At 37.1% G+C, this 21,428-nt stretch overlaps 1 protein-coding gene across 1 annotated transcript in view; it reads left to right on the top strand.

The window, feature by feature from the left end:
- Positions 1-21,428, top strand: part of LOC150087781 (uncharacterized) — a 251,831-nt gene that overhangs the window by 75,235 nt on the left and 155,168 nt on the right. The window contains exon 4 of the mRNA XM_090369876.1: positions 11,020-11,172. Coding sequence (XP_090226002.1) covers positions 11,020-11,172 — 153 coding nt within the window. The remainder of the gene's footprint in view (positions 1-11,019; positions 11,173-21,428) is intronic.

The following is a 21,428-nucleotide window of genomic DNA, read 5'->3' as shown; positions in this document are numbered from 1 at the left end:
AATTTTTGATAAGTTTAAATTGAAGATCGGAGTTGTTGAGTGAGGCAGTGCTGAACATTACATTAGAGAGTTTGCTTGAATTATTGAGGAACATTGATATTGTCCTTAATAGGTCTTCAGCATTGAAACAGAACTATTCTAGAGAATGCCCAACAAAACTTTCATTAGAAAGGAGGCGAAGGGCTTGGCAGGTTAATGAGCCATCTAAGGATCCAATGGAAGCCCTAAATTGAAACTGACACTTTTTTTACCACTTTGAGAACCAAAGTACTTTAAAAGGCTTTATAAAAGCTTGGGTTACCAGGACGTTATTTCTTGAGTGGTTCTTCCATCATTTCTACCCTGTAGTTGAAGTTTATCTCAGTAAGAACAACTTGGCAGAGAAGGCATTGATGATTATTGATAGTGCTCCAGGTTATTCAAACAAGCTTAATGAGTTAGTTAATGGGATGGTAAAGACAAACTTCTTGTCTTCCAATACAATATTTGATCTTACAGCTTGTGGACAAGAATGTGATTATTAATTTGTGTCACTGATTTTCTGGAATTACAAGAGGAAACACCTAGAAAATTCAAGAAAAGATATTGGATCTTGGTGACTTAGTTAATGGGATGGTAAAGGTAAACTTCTTGCCTTCCAATTCACCATTTGATCTTACAGCTTGTGGACCAGAATGGGATTGCTAATTTGTGTCACCAATTTTCCAGAATTACAAGAGGAAACATCCAGAAAATGCAGGAAAAGATATTGGATTTGAGTAGCCAATTAGGCTTGAAATTAGAACCTTCTGATGGTGAAGAGCTCAACACTCAAGGCATTGTTCAACTGAGTGAACTAAAGGCCTCGGACGAGTTTCCTAATGAACATGTAAAGGAGAAGATAAGAACACTAATAGATTTCTTCTGACATTGGGAGACAAAAAAAAAAAAAAAAAGGAGCTTTTAGATGAGGTCCCGAAAGAAGGTCTAAATAGAGGAGAAAGGCTAGTATGCAGTAAATGACAATGTTTTAAATCAGGGACCAGCAACCTTTTACACTATATGATCTCCTTTAAAAAAATAATAATTATAACAAAAGCAGGATTGGGCCATCACAGTTTTTTTTATGAGTGTATTTTTATTTTAAATAAAATATGCTAGTTTTAGAATTATTATAATTTTTATTTGAACGTGTTTTATTAAAATTGACTTTGGAAATTTATTTTTCGTATTTCGCTTGCAGCTACTGTTAATACAAGGATGAACTACAGATCCTAAACAAAATGTGTTTTTTTTTTTTTATTTTACCCTACCCAAAGTAATATGCGGTATAAAAAATAAATATTTATTATTACTTCAAATATTAAAGAAAAAAACATTCAAATTATATGAAATCTTGTATAATCTGTTTAAAAATAAATTGCAATAAATGTGATAAATACACCAATAAACTTATGATGCAAATCATATCTTAATGATTGGGCATCTTCACTCATTTAAAGTGAAAAAGTGGAACGGATGTGATACATTGTTTACTTAGGAACTTCCGGTTATTGGATAAATAATTGTACAGGTGGAGCCACTTGTAATAGCTAATTGTATAATTGTCTAGTTTTTTAATTTTAATCTGTAATTTTGTGTACTCTAAAAGGGCAAAGAATGGAGTTCACATTTAGAAAAAAGTTAAAACTTCTGCTAAAGAAATAACTTTTATAAGAATAATCAAAATTCTGGGTAGAAAATGGAGGAATGCAAACCTAAAGTTTATCCAGACAAAAGAGAAAAACAACCAGCGTTAAGACCTTAACCACTACCACAGCGAAAAACATGCGAACATGATAAGACAGAGAGAGATTATGTTTGGTTTCCAATCTTCTTGTACTCAGGAATAATTGTTAAAGGCTTCATCAGTCTGAGGCAGCGGGGGGTGGTTCTCCGTAGTTCATTGCCAGGTTTTTCAGCCAGCACGATAATCAGATCAATGACACATCCGTACCGATGTAATACAACGCACAAAACAGGATAAGAAGTTGAAGCGCCATAAATGGAACAGAAACATGAAATGAGCTCTGGGTAACTTTCTTGTGTAATTAGAGAGCGGGTGCAGCTTTAAATATATCTATTTTCCTATGAAAATCATGTTATTTGGTCTTTATGAAACATCAGGTTTTGTTAATATCCCGTATTCCTGTCCTCTTGGGTCCAGTGGAACTTTGAACTTGGACCCAGTTCAAAGTTCAACTAATAAATTCTATTGTTTTTACTCTATGGACACAGCTGAAATTTGCAATAGGTGAAGCCAGAACCGTTTTCCTCGATTTTTTTCACAACAATTTTAAAAAATTTCTATGAATTTCACGCAAACAACAAAAATGTGACATCAATGTACATTTTTTTAGGCCTTTTTCAGTTATTTTTCTAAACCCACCCAAACTAGCCTAGGGCTTATGAAACATGATACTTGATTCGTTTGTTTGTTTTGGAGCGAGAGTTTCTGTTTACTGAGCGAAATTGTTTACTTAGAGCGGACTGTGGGAACCAGTGCTCGGAATTACGTCAGATCAGTTCTCCGAACAGCTATATCAAGAAGGCAAACAAAAAAAAGACAACACAAGCCACTGTTAGTTGACATAAGAAGCAATAAAGCGAAACAGTAGCAGCAACTGTTTCTGAAAGGCGAAAAGATCGTATTTCCTTTCTTCAATGTGTATTGCACCTACTAACAGAAAATCAAGGAAATTCATGTATTGGAAACGGGAGAAACTGGTGTAAAACTGATAACACTGCAATGCTCATTTCATAAAAAAGTTTGCTCTATTGTAATTGTTTTTAGGGAACAATATCGAAACAGCAGTTTCCTGGATGTATATTTGATCTTCTAACGAAATTTCAAGAAAATAGTTCTATTTATAGCTGCATTATAAACTTCGGAAACTGGTGTGCAAAAGAAGAAAAAAAAAATCATCCTCCCTGAATAATGGATTGTGTCTTGAAATGTGCCTTCTTCACAAAACTGCAATATTTCTAACAATACAAAGCTAACAGATTAAGACTAAAGGCTTAATTTGATGTTATCACAAAGGGAGAAATTCTGTTTTAGTACAGAAGCCGAATAAATCCACAGTCATATGCTATTCTCAGCTGCAATAAAAAGATATACCCCGCTGAAAAATAGATTTACTCCCCATCACTTCTCTTGTTTTACTGTGGTTTTTGGCAAATGTGCAATTTCACACAATCAAGCCGATGACTGCTAAATGTGGCGCTGCTTCTTGTATTTTCTCTCTCTCTATCTTGGGATCTCCTCTGACCATGTGGTCATCCCGGAGTATAAACAGAAAATTTGGTTTGTCGGAATGCTGCCCACCAATGGCACCAATTATCAACTCTTTTACTGTCCTTCTAATTTTCAATGTGTTCAGATAATCCACTTTGGGAAAATTCGAAAGTGCTACATCAATTAGGAGCAAGAACTGTTTCTCCCCAACATAATGAATTACTTTAGATACAATAAAGGACAACTACTGATGGAATTTTACTGACTGGAAGGAAGTATAAAACATCTGTACAAGGTGAAAACATGCAGTCACTCGAAAGAAAGTAATCATTTGCATTCAAGGACAAGCTATACAGCGATGTTTGAAATTTATAATGCAGTTCACTTGTTAATATTTCCAGAGCGATTATTGCAAAATATTGTTCCTGAAAACAATTACAAAAAAGCAAAGTGGTTTTTTATGAAATGCGCACCTGACAAAAATCGGACTTATTAGAACTTCGGCTTCCAAGGATGAAGCTGACTTACATCTATAAGGCAAAATATTGTTCCGTAAAACAATTACAGTAAAGCAAAGTGGTTTTTTTATCAAAGGCGCACTGGACAAAAATCGGACCGAACTTAGACATCCTACCACGAAGCTGACTTATTAGAACTTTAGGCATCTGTTGTGAAACTGAAGGCAAGAAAGAAATAGACTTATTAGAACTTTTGCATCCGCGATGAAACTGACTTACTAGAACTTCAGCATCTGTGGTGAAAGTTACAGCTCTGGACCTTTGACAAGCTCCTGGCCTTCCCCCCACCAAAAGAGTATTTTTATTTCTTTCTCTGTTTCTTTCCCTTAGGGTCGGACTAGAAAGGTGAACTCCCTCCCCTAAGGAGTTTCCCCCTCCCCCAAGTTAATGAAAGGAACTGGAAATTTCAGGAAAATTAACCCCTCTTTCCTTCATTCGGTAAACAGCTACTCTGTCAGCGCAAGAGAAGTGAAATTACATTTGCAGCTCAGAATGGAATTCAGGCATCCAAACGTATGACACTTATGGTGAATTTTTCGGGCATGCGTGATAATGAAAATTCAGTTATCTCCCTCGAAAATTTTTGATGGTATCAAATGCATATCAAGAAAATATCGAAGTGTTCAGTAACAATTACTTACAATTTCCCAATCCGTTACTCGTAGCGTATTTTTTTTCGTTTGCACACCGCGTGAGATGCATGCGAAGTTCCTGCGACATCAGTTTGCGATATTTATAACGCAGCTATGAATAGAAATCTTTTCTTGAAATTTCGTTAGAAGCTCAAATATACATCCATGAAACTGCTGTTCTGATATAGTCCTAAAAACAATTACAATAAAGCGAACTTTTTTTTTTATGAAATGAGCATTGTGGTGATCAGTTTTTTTTTTTTTTTCCCTTCTTCCTTCTGTTTCCACTGTGGTTTCCAATAGATGAATTTTCTTCATTTTTTGTTAGTAGTGTGTCAATACATATTGAGGAAAGGAAATACGATATTTTTGTTTTTCAAAAACAATTCTTTCGTACAACAATTACGAAAAGCAGAAAAGCAAAATGTTGTGACAGAGCGATGCAAAATATTGTTCGCAAGTAATGATGCTCAACTGTTTGTTTTCCAAGAAAGTTGCTTACATTTTTATTTTCTCCTTGGATCACCATGGTAACTCTAATGACCTAAGCTTGACCAGTCAATCATATCTCCGTGTGCGTTGATTCGTTTTAGTCAGCACCGCCAAGATGACGCATGAAATTCAAACGAATGCTATAACTCGTAATATTATCAAAAGGATCCTCTGCAGTTTTTGGAGATCATAATTTCATAAATTGATATGAGATCGTACATTTTCGCTGTTTTCGGGTGAATTAATAGTTTTTGCTGCAATTTAAACGTAGGAAATCAAAGAATATGCTTCTGTTTATGTATATTGAGGAGAGTTTAAATTTTGTAAATTAAGTAGAAATTATGGAATTTATTAGTTTTTCGGGGGGGGGGGGGCAATTTTCAAGTTAGGCTTAAAATTACGGTTACTGGGGGACCGGACAAAGTCAAAGTATTTTATTATTTTTTGGCGGATTCCAGGGTTCCCCCTATTCGCCGCTGAAAGTAAATCTATACATTGTGTACAATTTATAACAATTATGTACAGTGATTAATTATACATAAAAAACTATATACAATGATGATACATAAATAAATACTGGACTTTGGAGTCCAGCAGACTGAACAATCCATCAGGTAAGAGTAATCCAAAGAAACAGAAACAGTCTAGCATTTTACTGAACCTCAGGAGTAAGAATTCTTTTTCTCCGTTTAAACAATTTCTCTGCATAGGTGGAGAAGGCAGTATAATATTCAGAACAGTTAACCAATCTTGGCAGTTCAGAGCAGTCAAATACATTTGTGAGAAGTTGAAAGTCCAGTCTTAAATCATCGTACAGGGGACAATGAAAGACGAGGTGCTCAACAGTTTCTTGAGCACCACAACTACAGAGAGGAGTGTTACTTAATCCTAGTTAGAACAATTTAAAGACTGCCATGACCAGTATATAAAACGTAATGTATAAGCCATGATTGAACCAGTCCATTTTCTTGTCGTAATCAACAACCTCAGAAAAAAATTAGTCTCCCTACCCAAAGTAGAGGTAGACCAGGTATTTCGCCACGGTCTACAACATTAATTTTTCATTCTTTTAATGTCTACGTTTTCTTGCAAGTCAGTATTATATGTTATACCATTTACAATCGCAGGAACGTTTTTTCTTCTACAATATAAAAGATAATGTAACATTACTTCATATTGGATTGGCAGTCGATGACTAAGGACCTGGAGAGCAGCTGTAGTTCGACAAGCTCTGCTTACAGCAAGAAGAAAGAATCTTTGTGCTTGAGTAAGATATTTTTGAACAAGGGAGTTACAGATTCTGTATCCCCAGGCCCCAGCTGCATAACACACAATTGGTATAAATATACAAGAGTAGTATAATTTAATGGAAGATTTCTTTACACCAAAAGTACTCCTGGTAATCTTAATAATTTATAGTCATAGCTTTTATTTTCTGAAGTACATATTTTGCATGGTAATTAAAATTAAGACGGTCATCAAAATAAATTCCAAAGTATTTATGCTGCCAAGTACTTCTAATCATTTCTCCATTCAACTTAATAACAGGTGGTCTATTCACATCAAGAGAGCCCTTTAGCAACATATGTTTTATTAGTCGAAATTTGAAGTTTGCGTTTGACACCAGATATTCAAGTCCTCTAGAACTTCATTTGCTCTGCACTCCTCTCGGCGGGAATTACCAAAAATCAGAATAGCAAGGTCATCTGCGTAAGCTATCTGAAGGATGTTGTCTCGATCAACCGAGAGCCACCCATCAAGGACCATGTTCCAGCACACAGGGCCAAGAACAGAGCCCTGAGGGCAGCCCCTAGAAACAGATCTGGAGACAGAGTAGACTGAGGAAACTGTGATGCTGCGAGAATCAAAGTAATTTGAAAGGAAACGGTAAATAGGAGCAGAGACCCCATCCTCTCTGGACCTCGCCAGGACACTCGGCCACCAAACAGTGTCGAATGCCCCTTTGAAATCAACAAAGAGACCGAGGACATATTTAGAATTGGAATTTTGAACAGAACTCAAAACCTGACAAATAGCATCAACAGAAGACCTTCCACATGTAAAGCCAAATTGAAGTGGGGAACTTAGGTTTCTGTCTAAATAGTAATTTAGAAGACAAGAAACAATTAATTTTTCCAAGACTTTGCCAAGGATGGGCAGCAGTGCAATGGGCCTGTAAGAGGCCGGATCATTGGAGGGTTTGTCGAAGGACTTAAACAGAAGTTTAAGTCTAGCCTGTTTCCAAGGCAGCAGTAATAATCCCGAAGACAGACAAGCATTCAAAAGATTTAATATAATTAATGGGCAATTTTTCCAAAATCTTTTAAGTACAGAAACCTCAAGGAGATCCTGTCCAGGACATTTACCATCCCTTAAGGTTGAGATAGCAGATTCCAGCTCAGTATCCGTAAAAGAAGCTTCGGTTCGGGGCCCTTGGTATGATAAATGATCTAATCTCATTGTAGTTTGATGGTGTTTTCACAGGAGGCAGGGTCCTCATGGAGCAAGCCATCCAAGATGGCATTAATTGACAAACTCCAGTCCAGGGTTTCATTACCATTTACAATAATAGAAAAAAGAACATCGCCAGGATGAACCTTGTTAGTAACAAGTTTGTAATCCCCACGGATTTTCATTTATGTTATGCTGAACAAACCTTGCCCAGGTAAGTTTCTTCTCTTGGAAAATGGTATTGAAATAACTCCTTCTATTGGATTTATACAACTCACCAAGTCTGTCAATCTCATCTCTGGGCCTATTAGCTCTCTTTGCTCTCTGAAAATTACGACGAGCATTTTGTAAGTTTCTTCACAGAATTGTGCGATTTGGGGTCCACCATGAAACACTTCATTTTTAGAGTGGACTCACAGACAGTGATCAGAATCTCTTGAACCCTAGAAACCTGCATATCAACAGGAAGCAAGCCAAGTTGGACGATTATTTCTTCTGAAATAAGCTCACAAACCTTTACATCAAAGATATTCCAATCAATGTGTTTTGTCTTAAACCGCAGGAAGTCAAAACAGCACCTGATAACCCTAGGATTATTGCTTAGACTGATCATAAAAGTGATGACGTTGTGGTCGCTTGAGCACCACGAAGTATGGCTATGCCAGTAGGAAATGCCATAACCAAGAGTAGAGTTTGAAAGGGTAATGTCAACATAAGATTGACCCAGAGAAGAAACAAAAGTAGGCGGATGGCCTGGGGTATTCCACAGAGTGAGGTTTTGGACTGAATAAGCTCCTCTAAAAGCTCACCTTTAGAGTCTGTAGTAGGGCTATTCCAAAGCTGGGAGTGAGCATTAGCATCCATCATAAAAATGACGGGAAAACCAGATAAACGGATCAAAATGTCTTCCATGTAATTTAGAAATGGCTCTGTGGCCTGCCCAGCCTGACTACATCGTTGTTGTTGTATGTTTTACGGCGCAACGGCAGCTATAGGCCATTATGCGCCACTGACTACATTGAGCATACAGAGAAACCACATAAATTTTTCCAAAACAGCCTTCCAAGCATGCACATGCGGCATGTGTGGAGCAAAGACTAGAAATTTTTGTTACAGTAATGAGGGGGGTCAGCAACCACCAGGGCAGCCCAAACCCTGCTAGTAGCATTACCCCGGTTACTGACTGTAACAGGGTTTGAAGAAATAATGCGACAGCTGAGAGGGAAGCCCTTGACCACACCCTTATAAGAATACAGTTCTTGTAACCCTAAAAGTTTAAATTTGTGTTGGACCATTAACTTAGAAAGATCACTTAAAACCGATAAAGATCATTGACAATTTAACTGTAAAGTATATACACAAGGCATTCCAGAGTTAGGTAAAGTCGGTCTGAATTTTTGTTACCTCTTGGGCTTTCACAAATTCAGGGCACTTAACGTCCTTGAAGGTGATCTGCATTCCTCTTCTTAAGCCGACAATTTGGGCAAACAGCAGGTTCCTCCATTTTAGGACAGTCTTGAATTTGATGACACAGGTCACTGCAATGTCCGCAGGTAAACTCGGACTGGTGGCAGTTTTTAGCCGAGGCTCATAGTTTAAGAGAATTTTTTTAAAATGCGTGTTTCTTTTTCTTTTATGTTTGCTAACAATGTTGGCATTTGTATTCCTAAAATTATGCTTAGTGGTTAAAAGGTTATGTAAAATAAAAAATAAATAAATAAAATAAAATTATAAAAATACAGTAGTGCTCATATGAATGGGTCCTTTAATGAGAAGAATGAAAATTCTATAGCTTTGTTTGTTTAATTTGTTTTATTTTTTATTAACTTGAGAAGTAGTATGAAATTAATAAAGTAAAATTATATTATAACAAATTTATCAGGAGAAAAAGAATAATCTCTTTGCGATAAAAATTTGTTCAAGTGAATATTGAACAAATTTTCATTTTTAAAATTTTTTTTAAAATTTTTATTGAATACATTTTTAAATTTTAAAAATAATGTAAACAATGTAATATAAAGTGATGTCAATTTAAAAAAAAAAGAGCAATAATTTTACAGAATTTGCAAAAGTACTTATCTGCTTAAAAAACTGTCCCAGAAATTCCCATTAGCAAAAAAAAGAAAGCAGCTTTAGAAGCTTATAATATAGTAGCAAATGTTATAAGTTCTAAACTGCTTTCTGTTTGAATTGTTTTCTAGTTAATGACATTATAAGCACTGTACTGTTTTGATAAATCAGCACTTTAAAAAGAAATTAAAAATCTTTCATGATACAAACAAGCATATGCAGTATGTTTCTACACCCAACCCTTTTGTGAGGCTTATAATGTAACTGTGTATCAATATTTCTCCAGTTTTTTTAGGCAATTTGTATATATGTATAATGTCCCTGTTGTTTATCACCATGTTTATCAACCCACATGGTAACAACTTGAAACCTAGTGTATGGATTTTCATGAAATTTTATATTTGAGCCTTTTAAAAAAGATTTGTCAATCCATTCTAAATTTCATTAAAATGAGACCAATAGAAATCTGGAAATTGTTTCTTTCTTTATTTATTATTATTATTATTTATTTTTTTTTTTGCCTTCATGTAATAACTTGACTTCCAGTGGATGGATTTTCGTGAAATTTTATATTTGTACGGTTTAGAAAGGTCTTCCCTGCCATCCCAAATTTCATTAAAATTGGACCAATAAAAATATGAAAATTATTATTCCTTTGTTCATCCATCTGCCCACCTGCATGTAATAATTCGTGGGTGGGCAGATGAATATGACTTTTAAATTACTACTACCATATTGGACCAATAGAAATCCAGCAGTTATTTTTTGTACATATCATGTGGGCTATTTATATACCATATATTATAACTGAAGCACTAAATATTATGTTTGTTGTCATACACAGTAAAAAATAAAAAGTTATTTTTTGTACATATCATGTGGGCTATTTATATACCATATATTATAACTGAAGCACTAAATATTATGTTTGTTGTCATACACAGTAAAAAATAAAAAGTTATTTTTTGTACATATCATGTGGGCTATTTATATACCATATATTATAACTGAAGCACTAAATATTATGTTTGTTGTCATACACTGATTGTAGAGGAATGAATGGGCATGTGGGGTGCACAGAAAAGAAATTTTTCTTGAATTTATACATAAAAGTCATTGTTTTTTTTTTTTTTTTTTTTTTGTTATAAATCATGAATTATTACTATTTGCTAATGTACCTGAAATGTAACACACTTTGTTTTTCCTGGTCAACAATTATTGTTGGAACTCAGAATTATTGACTTATGTGCAAACAATTGAATTTGAATAGAAAGTTAATAGGGATGCAGTATAATAAACACAAATAATAGAAACTAGTGAGAAATTTTTTTAAAAAAATTAATACTGCTGTTATGAATACAACGTTTTGTTTTTACAATACTCAGAATATTATTGGTCATTAAGGAAGATATTGAGAAATCCATAATATGGAGCTGCATTATAATCTTCTAAAAGTTGAGATATAAAAATCAGCCTACCCCTTACTTGCACTAATCTAAGCGATATAATCTTAAAACTTAAGGGGTGCCTTCCGTATTATTTCAGAATGCCAAAATGTTATTGATTGAATTGCTTTTTACATTTTTATTATTTATATTAGTGCATGGAGGAAATTCAACTATTGCTTTTGCTGTCAAGGAGCGACAAAGACTTAAGCACAAGTTTCCTGAAGATCACATTGATGTGGATGCTGTTAGCATATCATCTACTCTTTCTTCAGATTCTTTCAAGAAATATTCCAAAAAGAGAAAAGGTTAATATGAAAAGTGAACTGTTTTTCTGTTTGTACCTACATAATTATTTATAATTTGTTAGAACAAATGGATGGACAAATATATGCATTACATGACATGCATAGGGATCCTAATATGCATGAAAAACATTGTCTCTACATTGGGAGTTTTCTAGAAGTTTATTCAAAATAACTACTTGAAAATACTGCATAAAGCTGAAAACACTGGCTTTTCATCTCTAGTGTTAGGCTGTTATCAACATTGAAATTTAAGCTGAATTTCCCAAATGCTCCACTGCTTTGCTGACATGAGTAATGCATTTCTGGGAAAGCTGTTTTGAATTCATTCTAGTCAAATAATTTTCTACCATAACCATAAGGGGTTGTTGGCATTCCTAGTGTATGTCAAAATAGTACATTTATATCAAAAAATTTGATTTTAACAGAAAATTAACAAACACATACACCGATGAGCCAAAACATTATGACCAGCAAGTCGTTATGCAGATTGAAGCAGCTGCAGGTGAACTACGGTGCGTGCGTGGGTCAGGACACAGTATAAAAAATGCCTGATACTGAACTCCGTTAATCAGTGTTACTCTTGTTCTTCAGATGGGAAAGGCAGCAGACTTAAGCGAGTTTGACAAAGGCCAGATTGTAATGGTTCAGAGCATATTCAAAACGTCACGGATGGTGGGATGCCCATGGTCAGCCGTGGTTAGTACCTACCAAAAGTGGTCCGAGGAGGGGGAACCCATGAACTGCTGGCGAGGTGTTGGACAACCACGGCTCATCGATGCTTGAGGTGAGTGAAGGCTCTCCCAGATGGTACATGGCAACAGAAGGGCAACTGTGGCGCAACTAGCTGGTAATTGGAATGCTGGTGACGGGAGTAATGTGTCACAACACACAATACATCGAACCCTGCTGAAAATGGGACTGCATAGCCATAGGCCACTCTGAGTGCCCATGCTAACCACGGTTCACTGGTGACAGTGCCTACAATGGGCATGCGAGCATCGAAACTGGACCTTGAGTGATTGGAAGAAGGTCGTCTGGTCCGATGAATCACGTTTCCTGTTGCACCATGTGGACAGCCAGGTACTTGTGTATCGTTTACCTAGCGAAGTGATGGTGCCTGGATGCACCGTGGGATGGAAACAAGCCAGTGGCGGTGGTGTCATGCTTTGGGCGATGTTCTGCTCAGATACCCTGGGTTCAGTTATCCATGTGCCGGGCACTCTGACGTCTATCACCTACCTAAACCTCATTGCTGACCATGTACCCCATTTCATGGCAACGGTCTTCCCTTCTGGCAGTGCCATCTTTCAGCAGGATAATTTGCCATGGCACACTGCCCGGATTGTTCGAGACTGGTTCGCGGAACACGAGGAAGACTTCCCCAGACATCAATCCCATCGAGCATCTGAGGTTTGTGTTGGGACAGCAACTCTGATCTGCGGAGTCTCAACCATGGACCTTACAGGAGTTAAAGGATCTGCTGGTTACATGTTGGTATCAGATACCACAAGACACATTTAGAAATCTTGTAGCATCCATGCCTCACAGGGTATGAGCTGTTTTGGCTGCATGTGGAGGACTAACATCATATTAGGTAGGTGGTCATAATGTTTTGGCTTATCAGTGTGTAATAAACACATTTAAATATAAATTCTAAATAAGAAGATGTAACCTATGTAAAATGTGTATATAAATGGTTTCACCTTGGTGCTATCCTAAAAGATTGCTTTAATCCCTTAAACCCCTCCTCATCTACAGTTCTTTACAGTAACAGACTCCTAAGCATGTTGATGCTCTTTAGATCCCCTCGACATGTGCACCTGTACATAGGGAGGGGACATCTCAGTGATGCTGCTGGACCTAAGCTGTTGGCTCTGGGATCCAGTGCCCACAGCCTAGGTTCCAGTCTATCACCATAGGACTCCAGCGTGTTTGCCATGCACTGCAACCTGTAGAAACTAAGAAAGGAGGATCCTGGTGGTTGATGGGCCCAGCTTCACACAACACTGGTCCCTGTTTTGACAAGACAGGTGTCCTGGGATGGCCTGTCCAGGATCAGTTGGCTACTGGGTTTGCCTGCAAGGGTCAACCATGTCAATACCATCCTCTACCCTCATGGTCCAAGGGACAGGATTCAGGCTGGTGGTGATGCAGGTATGGTGTCTGTGTAGCCATGGCATTCCACTCCTGAGTGCATTTATTGCTTGCTGGATAGTGGACATCCCATTTATGCTCTGTGGTGGGCGAGGAGCCCAAGCTCTGAACCAGACTAAAAATCTCCATGAATTTTGATAATATAAATTCTTCCTCTGGGATTCCAACTTAGTCCCTACCAGAAAAATTGGATGTTGACCCAGCTAATATCACCTCAGCAAAAAGACAGAAAATAGAAGTTATATAAGGTCCAACACCTCATACCTGATAATACACTCTACAGTTGAGAAACCTATAGAAAAATCTCATTGTTCTTTATCCAGAAGGGTTTTGAAGGTTGAAAGGCTCTCCTAAATCAGACAAACTGCTTTATTCAGGCAACATTGTTGTAGAGACCAGAAGTGACAAACATTCAGAATAGCTTCTCTGAGCTGCATGTATGGGAGGAATGCAGATCATAGTTATCCACCACAAGACACTGAATTCATTCCATGGTGTGATCTGAGAATGGGATTGATTTTGAAGTGCCTGAAGAAGAAATGTGCTCTGAAATAAAACCTCAAAGAGTGACAGCTGCAAAACAAATATTTGTGTATAGGGACAGGAATCTTTTTCCTAGTAGAAACATCATCCTGACATTTAATTCACTAACATCTAATGAGATCAGAGCTGGCTATATTATCTGTTTTGTTTGTTCGTATGTTCCAAATCCTTTGAGGTGTAAGATACTTTAAATGCCAGAAATATGAACACTTGCAAATGGCCTGTCGCACAGCCCTTGTATGCACTTGATGTGCTGCAAAGGACTATGAAATTACATCATGTTCAGCTACAAAACTCTCTCAGTAACCTCCAAGAAGAGCTCCCTGCATACCTAGAAGCATGCCAGAGATGGAAAGAAGATAAAGAAATACAAAGACTTAAGACGGAGCTGAACATATGTCAGGAAGCAAGAAAAGTGGTGAAACCTTTAAATACAAGTCTACATATGCTCAGAAGGCTGCAGAGAGATGTTCTGTCAGACCTAAAACAGAAACGATTATCCTGCCAATAGTTATTCACTCCCATTGAATGTTACCACTTAAGCTTATAAAAACCTGTACAGAAAGATCAATCAGCTGCCACTCCCATATCTGTATCTCCTGATGCTCCATCAATAAAAAAGAAACTGCTAGAGTAAAGAATAAAAAATCTGAAGTACCCATTAGTTCTTAAGATAAAATGGATGTCAAGGTGAAGGAGGTACCAGATGATTCAGTCTTGAAATTCTTTGCAGAGGAAGAAAGGACATAGGACAGCATCTATACTTTCCCAAAAAAGATAAATCCAAGTCTGAGAAAAGTAAGCCCTTAGCACTTCGGAAGCAGACAGATGGATACACCAAGCCAAGATAATGGCTAAATTCTTACAGTGGAATTATCTTGGATTCCAGCAAAGTACTGATACCATCAAGCCTCTCCTGTAAAAGAATGAGCCAGTTTGCTTTTGCTTGCAGGAGACATATGTGAAGGCAAATGAAAACCATTCCTTTCATAATGCTATTATCATACATAACTACAGAACTGGGGGGGGGGTGGACCTGCCCATGGAGGAGTTGCAAGCCTTGTGTCCAGTCCCCATTTCAGCCTATGCTGCTTTCCTCCAACATAGAAGTGATAGCAGTTTGCCTTACGGTAGGGTTTCTATTAACAATCTGTTTGATTTATTTTCCACCTGGGACTTGCATCTCCCAGAGTGACCTTGATTTCATTATGCAGCTGCCTACTCCTGTCGTACTGCTTTGAAATTTCAATGGACATAACACTCTGTGGGGGAATGCTAACGTTAATGGAAGGTGACTTTTCTTAGAGCATATACTCACTGACAACGACCTCTCCCTTCTAAATGTGGGAACTAACACCTTTTTCCAAATGCCTATCCATACACTCTCTGTTACTGATCTTTCTGTATGCTCCCCTTCTCTCCTTCACTCTCTTGGGAGGTGGAAGAGAACCCCTATCAGTATTGCAATGATGTACATCACAGAAAACCTTCTCCATACAGCTGCAATTACAATTCTGAAAACATCTACCTGGTACCATAATTTCCCAAACCTTGGTAGAATACACAGCAGCAAAAAAGGGTTCTAAACAAAATTTGGAAGATATTTAACAGATATTCTACCATGCTTAATCTCTTATCCTTTAAACATGCACATGCCAAACATGCTATATTCACTGTCAGAGCCAAAAGGAATCGTGGATCTGCTGTACATCCACTATTACCAAGTTGAACAGCACTTATAGCTGTCTGGGGAAAAAATCTGGAAAATGAAGAGAAAATATACATCTCACCATTCATCAGTCCTGTAATATAATGGTTGCATTACTGCAAACCCAACTACAACAGCCAATGCACTTTGAGAGACTTTTTCTACCATCTCTTCTGGACTTGGCGTATCATGGCCTTAGTTGCCCGTGCACCATAAAAACCAAACCAAATCTACCATCTCTTCAACCTCTTACGTCACAGAGTTACTGGTTTTGAAAGACAAAAATGAAAAGCAGCCAATTAACTTCATATCTAAGGATTTTTGTCCTTATAATGTGTGGAAGAAGAAGAGTTTATTGTAGAAGAGTTAAAATCAATTCAACTCTTACTAAGGCAAGTGCTCTTGGACCAGATCTCATCCATTATAAAATGATTAAACATCTGCCAGCAAAATCCATAGACCATCTACTCTGTCTGTATAGTAGAACCTTTCTAATGGAGCAGTTTCCAGATTCCTGGCATAAGGCAATTGTGCTTGCTTTTTTCGTAAGCCAGGAAAAGATCCCAAAGTCCCAACAAACTAGCTGTGTGTGCAAAATCCTGGAAAGAATGATCAACACCCAACTTATATAGTATTTTGAGGCAAGTGGGCTTCTTTCCAAAGTGCAGTGCAGCTTCTGAAGGTACAGGTCCACTTTGCACCATTCAATTAGGTTGGAAACATCCATCTGAGATGCTTTCTTAAAATGAGAAAACTGGGTGTCTGTGTTCATTGATATGGAAAAAGCGTATGACACAACTTGGAGATTTGGAATTTTAAGAGACCTTTATAGTATCAGCCTTAGAGGTCATTTCCAATCTTTTATTAAAAACTCTTTGTTCCATCATTCCTTCCAAGTTCATGTTGATGATTTCATATTTCCTCAATCCTACAACATGCCATTGATCACCTGAACTAATAGGCAGTGAATAATGTCTTCAGATTCTCACCACAAAAGACCATCTGCATACATTTTTGTCACAAACACAGCATTCATCCTGAACTTGAACTGAGACTTGGACAAAATGCTATTCCAGTAGTACCTGCGATTAGATTTTTAGGCTTGTATTTGTTAGAAAGTTGACCTTTCTGCAACATATCTGTCAATTACATGTGAACTACATTAGATGATGTGCACTTTATTGTGCCTCTGGCATGTACTTGTGCAGTCCAAATTAGATTATAGGTCCCAAGTAGGTGCCTCCGTAGCCAGGTGGGCAGAAGCAGCAATGCGTAGCACACACTTCTTGATTTAGACTGGGGTTCGAGCCGTGACCACCAAATACGAAGGATGCGGAAAGGTCAAGGAATGACCACCGCATAACCCCCGGAGCAATATGGCCTTAGTTGCTAATGCTCCTAAAAACCAAATAACAAACAAACAGGTCCCAAGTATATTCATCTGCTAGACTTTGCATGCTCCAATTGCTGGATCCCATCCACCATCAGGTGATTCATATTGCTACTAGAGAATTTAGAACCTTTCCTGTCCAGAGTCTGTATGTTGAAGTTAATGAACCATCATTGTTGCTTTGTCAGAAACAGTTGTCTCTGCAGTATGCTCTCAATCTGAAATCTTGCCAGACCACCCCAACACCCATTTTTGATTTAAGCTGGGAAAATCTGTACAGCACTCACCAGACTGCCAATCATCCATTTGGTATTCGTATCCAATGGCTATTCAGATTTGGACATCATATTAAACAATGTTGCCCCATCACCAAGGCAACTCCTTCTACCCTGGCATGCTTGTATTCCAGCCGAAACTTCTCTCTTAACACCTGGGCAAAGGACAGTACTCCATCTGCTGTATACTTACAGCTCTAATCAGGAAACCGAGCTGAACATTCTGAACAGCTAGCCCTGGATCATATTTATAAATCCCCCACCACCAGAAATGTATTATATATACCAGTTCTCTCAGTTCATTGCTGACGCTGTCATTGATGAAGTTTAACCCTCGTGCAGTCCTGTCCTGGGTACAGCAGAGGCTACACTTCCTTTCTGAATTGGAATTTGATATTCACTTCTGCTAGGTCCCCAGCCACATTGGGATCTTGGGAAATGATTTGGCAGACATCTCAGCAAAATCAGCAGCGACCCTTTATAATTCTTGCCTTGTTAGTCTCTTTTACAGATTAAGGCAAATTATACAAAAGAAACTGGTTTCCCAATGGGAACACTCATGGGATGGGCAGGCTGCAGACAAGTAATATTGAGGTTAAGCGTGTAATTGAATGTTGGCAATCTAGTTTCTGCAGGAACTATAAAGAGGAAGTTGTTCTAGCTCAGCTTCACACTCTTTTCTGCTAAGGGCTGATTATCCTTAGCAGACCCTATGTGTGAGCACTATGATGCCATTTTAACCATGAAATATATGATTATCAAATTTCTGGTTTTTTAAATGTGCGCACCTTCTATGTTTTAGCACTTTTAACTGCCTGACTCAGCCTCATAAACTCAGTCAGATTTTATCTGAGTTTATAAGACAATATGTCCAAAATTTTTAAAAAGTATAAATTTATATACACATATATGCTACTGTTTTTATCTGTTTACTTTTTTTTTTTTTTCATTTGGACACGGTAACCCCTTTTCAGGTTACTGCTGTTTTTTAATATATTTAAATATTGAATGACATATCATGGCCTTAGTTGGTCATGTGCCAGAAAAAACAAACCACTCACTCACACTGTTTAAATCTAGATTTAAGTACCTAGATCTAATTTAATCTTTAAACATCTATATTTTTAAAATTAAACTTTAAATTGAAAAAGAACGTTTTGCGAACAGTTTGTACCCATGAGCACTAATATTTTTCTGGGTATCTCTTGGCTGTAACAGTCTGGATAATTATGGGGTTTTTTTTATTGCATTCTTAAACAGTAGCACTTTTCCAGAAAATTCTCAAAGTTTTATCTCTTCATATCCATAATTATAAGATAAATGGAATCTGTTTACAAGGTATGGCTAGAAAGTTTCAGGAATAATTTTATAAGAAAATTAAAATTGAACTTGCCAGTTTGTTTTTGTCTCTTTCAAAATAGTTTCCTTGGGCAGCACTTCACAAAGCCATTCTTAAACTGTTAACATTTTTTGAACTGTTTACTGATGTCATTTTAGTATCCTTGATGTATGCTACAGGACTTCCTCCAAACACATAAAATGTCTCATTTCAGCTAAGTTTTTGTAATAGAACGGAATCAGATGGAGAGCACACATTGTGATTACTTTTCAAGCTAAAATATGTGATTGACAATTTTTCTTTGGAGAATGAGTTCTGAGTGGACAGTACTTTTATTATAAAATAAAATTATGAGCATGTCCTTGAATTTTCACATGCTTGTCCTTGCCTTTTTTGAGTCTTGAAAAACTCACTGTCTTCCACTGTTTGCTCTACCTTTTTTGTCTCAGGATCATACTCAAATATGTTTTATTCTCTGTGATGACAGTGTGTGAAACATGGATAATTTATTCAGAAAATTAGATTCTGCTTGAATTTTCTCCAAGAGGTGAAGTGTTCTCCGTAGCTGAGTGGTCAGGAGCGGGAGTGCAGTAGCACACGCTCTTTGATTTGAGTAGATCGGGGTTCAAGCCCCTGACTGCTGAATACGGTCGATCTGCCAACCTGCCCTGGACCAGCGTGGCAGATTATGGTCCATTTTTCCTCAGCATGAATTGTTGAGGAGGCTTCCATCCTGCAGTGGGATGGCTGCACTTTTTTTTTTTTTTTTTTTTTTTTGAACAGACTCTTGTCATTTCAAGATTGCCGATTAAAATTTGACAAACTATTCATCTGTCCCCAGTCATTCTTTGATCAGTAAACAAGATTTTCTGTCATTGGACATTAATTAGCTGTTTGTTATGAATAAATATTCTGTTGTGTGATGCATACATTTAATTAAACTTTCTGATTACTGTATGGTTGTCAACTGCAGTAGCCAGCCAACACATGCAGTAGTCAGGAAGTTAGCATTGTAAAACTTTGTCTGTTACAACTACTTCTTTCCCCCTCCCCATCATTCAATCCAGAACCAATCATTCCCTGCTGATGGTCCCTGTACTGTCGGTGCTATGATGTCATCTGGTTCAAGGGTGATGATCAGGTCTAGAAAATACTTGCCCCTAGTACTTTCCCTAACATACTGATACAAATAACAATGATTATTTGGATTAAAAATTTGTTCCCCCGTGGTGAGTTTCTCTCTTTTGCTTGTTCCAACCATTTAGGGACTAATTGAAATCACCCGTGACAAGACATTTGCATTTGCCCACACATTCCATTTGCATGTAGAAACTCTTATCATAATATTTACAGTCTTCTGATCTGTAGATTATTCCCACTCTCATTAGAACTTCGCTTTCAAGTAATGTTATAACATGTGTAGCATCTGAATCTAGGAAAGCTTTTGTTGTACTCAGGCTGCTTTTGTTAAGAAGCAAATGCCGGATTGTACAGAGTTTATTGTATTTGAGTAACTTTGAATTGAATAACTGCACATTCAGGTAGTGCAGACCAATAGATTAAAATGTCTTATATTGGGGAACTTTAACTTTCCAGATATTTTCAACTTGTGGACTGGTCACACACAGTAGCAGAAATTTTTCTGGATTTATTGGATTATTGTTTTCTACATCGACATGTTAGAGAGGCAACAACAGAAAGCAATACTTTTCATCTGATTATCATGCATTAAGAATATCCAGATAAAAGAACCATTAGATGGCTGTGATCATTAAAGATATAACCACTGTCAAGGATAAGGGGAAAGAAAGTTTCTTTTGTAAAGGCACCTACAGTGGTCTTTAAATTTTTGAATTCCTTTCAGTGATATCAACTAATGATGTTACCAACTGCAAATTCTAAGTGGGAGGGATTCAGGGAAGTAATCATAAAAGCTGCCAATCTTTTTTTTTACTAACTGAGATATATAACTAGTCTGCAGTCATGCCACTAAGGTTATGCAAGCTAAGGCAGATTATGAGAAGTACTTGGTTAAGAATGCATAGAAGAATAGCAGCGAATTCTTTGCTTATGTAAATACAGTAAACCCCCGCTATTCGCGGTATCTGTATTCGCGGTTTCACGTATTCGCGATCGCCGATTTAATATAAAATGAAACCTAAAAAAAATGTGAATTTTAAAGCGCCGTGAATATTTTTCGCCATAAAAAACATGGGCGTGGCTAAAATTACCTTTCCCGGTCAAAACAGCGCTCAGTGGGTGGGGGGGAGAGGGGTGACAAAATCGCAAGCGTGGATGTTTCTCGCTAATCCTTGTTCAGTATGTGTTATGCGTTTGTTGTGGAAGGTTTCGTCGTTTGCTTTTAATTTATATGCTTATAAATTGATATGCTTACAAAAATGATAAATCTACTGTTTTGCAGTGTAAAACAGACTTTTTCGAGTTTGTTAACGGAAGAAAGTGACTTTATTGTGGACAAGTTCTTTCTAACCCCTACAAAAATATGGCTACGAATAAAAAGAGAAATATGAAAGAAGGTGATGACATTAGCAAATAAAATTGAGTTATTAGATAAAACTTCTAATGGTGAAAGTGTCTCCTCAGTGGCAAAACATTATGAAATCAATGAGGCAATGGTACGATCAATCAAGAAATCGGAAGAAAAAATCGGCCGTAGTGTCCGTGAAAATGCACTAATTGCTTCAAAAATTTGCTCTGTAACTCGTGATGTTAAATTAGAAAAAATGGAAAAGGCTTAAAATCTGTGGATAGAAGACCGAACTCAAAATAAAATTCCGTTAAGTTCACTCATCATTCGTGAAAAGGCAAAACTCCTTTATCAACACT

The sequence above is a fragment of the Mastigoproctus giganteus genome, chromosome 3 (assembly GCF_048544385.1).
Source record: "Mastigoproctus giganteus isolate SK-2022 chromosome 3, ASM4854438v1, whole genome shotgun sequence".
Classification (NCBI taxonomy): domain Eukaryota; kingdom Metazoa; phylum Arthropoda; class Arachnida; order Uropygi; family Thelyphonidae; genus Mastigoproctus; species Mastigoproctus giganteus.
This window is presented reverse-complemented; position numbering and strand designations above follow the sequence as displayed.